We start from the raw sequence: 7,540 nt of genomic DNA on the forward strand, positions 1-7,540 counted from the left end.
AGTTTTTAAGTTGTCAGACTTATCGCAGTCCATGATTTAAACTATTTAAAAATGTTCTAGTTTTTCTAAGAGTTAGGAGCATCTGACTTCAGTGTTCCATTCTTCCTCACTTACTTACAAGTGGTGACATGACTTGTCAGCAGCAAGTCAAAAGAAAGGCCCATAAACCACCAATTGGTTTAATCCTTAAACATTCCTGTATTTATTAAACGTTTTTTGAGTGCCTCCTAAGCCTAAGCTTCTGTCCTGTTTTTGTTAATTAAGAATTAACCTTAGAGGATTAGCTCGTAAAGTTTTTTTTTAATCTAAGTAGAACAGAGGAAAATCTTTGTCTCATAAGAGGAAGTTGATTTTTACAATTTTAAAAAGAGATCAGCATCTTCATACATTGTCCAAACAAACAAACCAACAACCCATAAATGAGTGACCAAATACGCACAGAAGTAAGTGCCCAAAATCATCCGTCATCAGGGGAGTGCACATTAAAACCCCAGTGGGCTGTACCACTACACTGATACTCGATAGAATGTCATAGTATCCCTAAATATCATGTACAGAGAGATGTAGCAATTTGTCCAATGTCAGACAGCTAGAAAGTTGCAGAGCAGAGGTGAAAACCTAAAACCTCAGTTTGCGTTCTTTGCACTGCCCCACAACTGCTGAGTTATGGAGGGTTTTGATTCCCGGCCGAGAAGTTCAGACTGTCCTTTGGATCGATGCTTTCAGATATCTTTGATCACGACGCCACAGTGAGAAGTAAAGTATACCTTGTGTCCTAATAACTCAGATGTACTTAGAATTATAATACTAAAACAGAAGTTTCACAAAACAGTACTCTTATATACTATGTGCTGTGTACTCTCTGTCCCATTCTAGGCCATTACTATTTGTAAAATCTGGTTGTGACCCACCAAATTGATTTTGCGGCCCATTAATACAATTTGAAAATCTCTTCCGTAGACAGTGAGTTTTGAGAAATTGAATAATGCTACACTGTACATGTGGGAATGTAGGTTCTATGTTATAAGACTTTTACTTTATGTACTAATTTTATGAACACTTTGCCTTTCAGCTTACTAACAAAACTTTGAGCCACAGTAGTCAGTCTGAGTTAGAAAACCGACTCCATCAGCTGACAGAGACTCTCATCCAGAAGCAGACCATGCTGGAGAGTCTCAGCACAGAGAAGAACTCTCTGGTCTTCCAGCTGGAGCGCCTTGAGCAGCAGGTGAACTCCGCCAGTGGAAGTAGCAACGACGGGTCTTCTATTAATATGTCTGGAGTTGACAACGGCGAAGGTAACAAAGAAAGGACTTTCAAAAGAACATTGCATTTCCTTTATTTCCCACCTTGCTGATTGAGGCGTGACTTTGAGAAGTTACAGAAAGACCATTTTTATTTGAAAAGAAGCTCTATCGAGCAAAGCACTGCTTTTCTCCTGATGTGAGGCCTGAGCTGTGCACTGTTTGACATGATCTTTAGCAAACGGGACAGTGGGCGATTAATATACCGCCCCTGAGTATGGGACTTGGAGAAGGGAGACTTGAGGAACAATGGTCATATTGAAATACGTAGGACATTCTACAAGATATTGATGACAAGGTAGATAATTTGGCAGTAAGGGGTTTTCAGGAAACTTGAAGATTTGCTGTAAAAATCTTCCAGTCTGTAATTATGAATATTAAAGTTAATAGTCCTGTAAGTATATCCATGCTCTGTAATTTCAATAGAGAAATCTGTAGATTCCCAAAATACATAATCAAGAAGAATATTAAAGATTTCAGTATAAGCTTCAACAGATCCGGTTTTTGTTTTTGTTTTGTTTTGTTTTGACTTTAATGATGGCTTTATTACCAGTTCTGAAAAATGCTAATTCTAAATCTGTGCAAGTAATTATTAGACCTCATGTTTGTGAAACATCGGGTATTACTACTGTTACAGAAACCAAGTTAGTATGCTGTGTCATACTCACAGGCAGTGTGATACATGCAAAACGAGCATATGTAATACTGTAGGGCTCAAACAATGTAAACATAGAGATTACAGAGAGAGAGGCATTTGAAAAAGGAGTGTTTTAGAATTGCTTTTTAGAGTTCTCATGTACTAAGATTTCATTTCTCTGGGTGTTCACAAGCCATATGTTTCAGTTCCTTAAATGAAAATGGGTGAGTGGGCAGGTTTCTCAGAGCTACCGTCCTTCCTTTAGGGACTGTCCCTTGCCCCTAAAGTTTGCTTTAGAAATGGTGGTACATGGACTCGTGTTGGATAGGAGGGACTGCAGGCAACACTGGTGATGGCAGGATCTGGGTCTGCTGCCACACTCCAAGCTATTTATGATTTTTTTCTAAATTAATCTGCATATTTCCATTTTTCTGCCAGCAATACCTGCTGTATCAGCACTTTTCCAGATTAGATATTTGAGACTTTTCTCTGCCTCCTGGTTCTCCTTAATTCCCTGTAGCCAAGGCCAAGCCAAGGTTACCAAGGCCTATACCTTCTCTTTGTAATTCCTCTGAATTATTTTCCTTCCTCTTCATTTTTCCTTCATTTCCACATTCAACATCCTGGTCTGCTCCAGGCTCACGTTTGTTTCACAGCAATAACCTCTTCATGGAGGCTTTCATGCAACCAGTCTCTTTCCTTCATCATAGCACTGTCTGGATAAAGAACTTGGAATTTTCAGGACACCTGGCTGGCTCAATTGGTGGAGCATGAGACTCTTGATCTTGGGGTTGTGAGTTCAAGGCCCATGCTGGGTGTAGAGTTTACCTGGAGGAGGGGGATTTCTCCAGAGTCGGCGGCTTTCGCACGCTCGGGACTGTCACTGCCCGGCTCCCAGCGTTCCGTCAACAGATCCGGTTTTTAATCTTACAGTCTACTGTAAAATGATTTTTCTTTTACAGTGGTCACCTTAATAGTTTATCCAAGAAATCCTAAAAAGCATCATTAGCTGTTACCCCAGGAATTTGTGCTTTGAGTGTAACTGTCTCCTCTTCTCTCCACCCCCTCCATTTGCACAGCATCCGCCCGGGAATTTTTCTCCGAAGATACCCCATAGCACGAGTTTCAAAACAAAGTAGTCATTCAGTAAATTTCTCAGTTCTTTGGCTTGAGCTTGAGATGATGTTAGACATCCAGATGGAAACAAAACAGATGAGTAGATGAGTCTGGAGTTGGTGGTCCAGGCTGGGGATACCAATCTGGGAGTCATCAGCATTGTAGAAAGGGTGTCTGGCCTCACTCTTGCTAGCATAGGAAGAAAGTGCTCATTAATACTGACTCCTGGCAACATTTGGTATTTGCAAACTTCAGTTTTTACTAATTTCACGGGGAACTAATTTTTTTAGTTTTTTAATTTTTATTTTTATGGATATAGAAGTTTAAGTATTTATATGATCAAATTTATCTGTCTTTATGGTTTCACCTTCTTTGTGTAATGCTTAGAAAGTTGGCCTTTGAGAATTTCTTCCATTTCTAATACAGTAATATACTCAACTATAATTTTATTAGGACATTGCTTTTCGTATTTGTACGCTAATTCATTATTTTCTTGTTTAAACAGGCACACGGCTCCGAAACGTTCCTGTTCTTTTTAATGATACAGAAACAAATCTGGCAGGAATGTACGGAAAAGTCCGAAAAGCTGCTAGTTCAATTGACCAGTTCAGGTAAGCAAGGGCAGTAAGGATTGAGTGATGGACTGTCAGCTGTTCTTGTACCATTTTCTGGTGGCTTCAGTCACGGTGAGTCCCATCTGGCAGAGCTGATAATTTAGAGCAACATTTCCCTGCTTCCTGTCACAGTATTTTGATCTCATGAGATTGCTTCATGGGGTGGGCCACTGCCTGTGTTACTGAAGATGGTTAACCCTGATCATTTCTCTTCTTTCTGTAGTAAACTCATATTAAAGTTTATTGAGAAAATCTCCATCTCATGTAAATGCATCTTTTGAAATGTTTTTTTTCATTACTTTATCATGTGATGAGAATCAAAGATGCCACTATGTATAAGTGAACGGTATTCATGTTAACGTATACTTTACATATATTACATAAGCAACATATCATCTATATACATGTTTTTGTATATTTGTGACTTCTTTACACTCGCGGACATGCACCTTATAAAGAAAACGTTTTAACAGTGTATGTTTACCTTGATAAATGTCATGTTTAAGTAAGCCACTAAACTCTTTGGCCTCTTAGTGTTTGTAATTAAACACAGTTATAATGACTTGTGACAAAATAGAGCAATCTCTTCCATTTTTGTGTAAGAATAGAGCTGTGGTGTTAAAAATCAAGGGAATGATTTGCTAAGGTTCTCGAGGCCATGGGGCCAATGATGCCATAGTCGTTATATTTAGATTATTAAGCACATTTATTTCAACTATTCATTGATTCAACACATGTAATAATTTTTAGACAAACTAGATACGAGGCGTTATGCTGATGGCAGTGAAAGAAGCAGAAAGGCCTAGAAGAAAGTATTCGCCTTGTAGTTGTATGCATCTTGACAGGGAAAAAATGTTGCAAAGAGGTGTGAGTAGTAAGATCTGGGCTTCATATTCTTCCCAGATTTACTTTAGTTGATTGTTTAGTTGCCTTTCTGTAGTTCTAAGCCTTTTAGAAGCATGTGTCCTGGGAGGGTATGTGCTGTGGTGAGTGCTGTGAAATGTGTAAGCCTGATGATTCCCAGACCTGCACCCCTGGGGCAAATAATGCATGATATGCTAATAAAAATAATTTAAATAAATAAGGAAGGAAGGAAAGGAAAGAAAAAGGAGAAAAAGAGGAAAGGAAGAAAGAAGGAAGGAGGGAAGTAAGGAAGGAAGGAAGGAAGGAAGGAAGGAGCATGTGTCCGTGTACCAACTGCCAGATGAGCTATGCAGGTGTTACCCAGCCGGACTCTTTCTCCTGCTCATGTGCTGATGCTCGCCTTCTCTCTTCCATGTGACTTCTTTGGTCTCTGAAAGAAGAATCATTTAGAGAGTTCCCCATAGTTATAGCTGAAGAATTCAGAGAACTAGGCCGTATTTAAGTCAAGCGGCAAAGAATAGAGAAAGTATTTGTTTACTGTGATGTTTCTGTTTGGTTATTTCAGGTAATCACTTAACAGTCTACTGTAAAATGATTTTTCTTTTACGGTGGTCACCTTAATAGTTTATCCAAGAAATCCTAAAAAGCATCATTAGCTGTTACCCCAGGAATTTGTGCTTTGAGTGTAACTGTCTCCTCTCCTCTCCACCCCCTCCATCTGCACAGCATCCGCCTGGGAATTTTTCTCCGAAGATACCCCATAGCACGAGTTTTTGTAATTATATATATGGTGAGTATATTTGAAAAACTTATTTGAAAAAATAATGCCACACTTGATTTTTAGCCAGTTTTTTTCAGTTGCTGATCATTTTGGCTAGAAGTCCAGCAATTAGTTTTGAAAGAAAATAGAACTCATTGTTGGCCATGAAAACTTTTTTTCTCAAGGATGCAAGTAGAGTTACAGTTCACTGTGTCTAAAACATAAATTGCTCAAAGGCTTGTCCTACAATAAAACGACCTGTAATGCAGTGTGTTACCTCTACTTCTGAGCCCCTCTAGTGACAAAAATGGGGTGCAAAACAGTTGATTTCATTTTTATGTCGATGTAAAGTTTCTTTGATTATTTTCATGTGTTTTGCTTTGCATTCTGAAAGGACCTCAAGGTTGATTTCCAGTCTTGCAGGTTTCTTAGCTCTAATGGTCACCATGGTTTGGGATACTGTTTCATGTGTCCTTTGACCGTAAAAAGCCCTCTAACTGTTCTGAGTGAGGACATCTAGTTGAGTTCAATTAAGACAAGCAGTCTTCCTGAAAAAGAAAAAGCTTACGTAGAAATTTCTCTGTGATCCACTAGAGGGAAGAGTTGCTCCTTTGAATAAAAAGTTTTTAATAAACTGTGGGATGGAGAGAAGAAAAGGAAAAAATGGAACACCATCAAGAAGGATTTAGAATAGGGGCACTCAGGGGCGCCTGGGTGGCTCAGTGGTTAAGCCTCTGCCTTCGGCTCAGGTCATGATCTCAGGGTCCTGGGATCGAGCCCCGTGTCATGTCAGGCTCTCTGCTCGGCAGGGAGCCTGTTTGCCTTCCTCTCTCTCTGCCTGCTTCTCTGCCTGCTTGTGATCTGTCTGTCAAGTAAATAAAAAAACAAAAAATAAATTAAAAAAGAAAAAAAAAAGAATAGGCACACAGGTGGATTCCGGTGTCAGAGCTGATGAGGAACACCTGCGCCAGGTGTCTGTCCTGCTGTCAGCACTGCCAGGAGGGAGCCGGGGGAAGTCCTCACTGTAGGTCCTGCATTAGACCTTAAATCAGCCTCTGGAGCCTGACACATTATTCCCATCAGGAATGTCTTCCCATCTCCTCTTCACCAAATCACGGCTCACCCCTTTTGCAAAATGCCAACCATACAACCATGACTCTGTTCTAAAAAGCCTTTGCAACCAACTTCATGTGTATCTAGCAGTTTCAATCCTGGCCTCTACTCCGAGTTATAATCCCCTGATGGGTTATTTATGTGTACCCGTGCATGTTATGAGAGCGCTAACAACTCTGATAATTCTCAACCGAGGATTGTGTAGGTTTCAAAACCGTTACCCTCCCTTGCACTTAGCCCATTTGTTTGCATGTTTATTTCTTCATTACTTATTCAATAAACAGGTAGCCGGGCCCTTGCAAGGTTGTAGACCCAGTGCTAGCCTCAGGACTGCAAAGACAAGACATGGTTCCCGCCCTCAGGGTACGACACAGCCGAGCCTTTGGTGAAGATTGATTCATTGGCTAATCTATAAATTATTTGCTCTTTCTTCAGGCTTTGCTTCACCTCTGGGTCATGATCGTTCTGTTGACTTACACACCAGAAATGCACCATGACCAGCCACATGGCAAATGAACTGAGCCCAGTCACCGCAGTGATTGGTTGTCTTTTTTTGGACTTGGGATCTGCAGAAGGACCAGTCGCCTAAAACCGCTGAGAAAGTTGCACAAGGTTATTTCATCACTACAGGCTTTTAACTCGTTAAGTTATTATACAAGTACTCTGCTACCTAAATCTTCCTCTCATTTCCTTCAAATGGTAAGAGTTTCTAAAACGGGCAGACAATAATTTAATAAGCGCAGCTCTGCTTTTTCTGAAGTCAGAGGTTCAGTGTATAATCATATACACAGAGACCGGCTGGGTTTGTTCGCCTCTGTACAGACCATCCTATTTTAGGTGACACGCGTTATGGGTTATAATCAGGGAGTCTAATTGTATTTAGTGATACAAATAAAATGTTTTCTTTTTGATAATCCTGTCTGCTTTTGTATTTTCATATATTTAGCTTTGCAAATATGGATTTACTTCTTACATGTTAAAGACTGGATTGGTGTAAGTTTTTATATAAACACATAAATAAAATTTACCGTGCATTTTCTTTTTTAAAATAATAGTCTCTCATCCCCATTGAATAGGACCTTCCCAAACAAGCTGGAGCGAGTAGAGCAGGAAAGAAAGCAGCGGCGTCTTC

At 39.9% G+C, this 7,540-nt stretch overlaps 1 protein-coding gene across 1 annotated transcript in view; it reads left to right on the forward strand.

Annotated features, from left to right (window-relative positions):
• GOLGA5 (golgin A5) overlaps positions 1-7,322 on the forward strand; it is a 33,081-nt gene extending 25,759 nt beyond the window's left edge. Inside the window, exons 10-13 of the mRNA XM_046008860.1 lie at positions 1,073-1,298; positions 3,563-3,668; positions 5,262-5,325; positions 6,844-7,322. Of these exons, the coding sequence (XP_045864816.1) occupies positions 1,073-1,298; positions 3,563-3,668; positions 5,262-5,325; positions 6,844-6,924 (477 nt within the window). The 3' untranslated portion in view covers positions 6,925-7,322. The remainder of the gene's footprint in view (positions 1-1,072; positions 1,299-3,562; positions 3,669-5,261; positions 5,326-6,843) is intronic.
• The last annotated feature ends 218 nt before the right edge of the window (positions 7,323-7,540 follow it).

This window comes from Meles meles, chromosome 6 (genome assembly GCF_922984935.1).
Source record: "Meles meles chromosome 6, mMelMel3.1 paternal haplotype, whole genome shotgun sequence".
NCBI lineage: Eukaryota > Metazoa > Chordata > Mammalia > Carnivora > Mustelidae > Meles > Meles meles.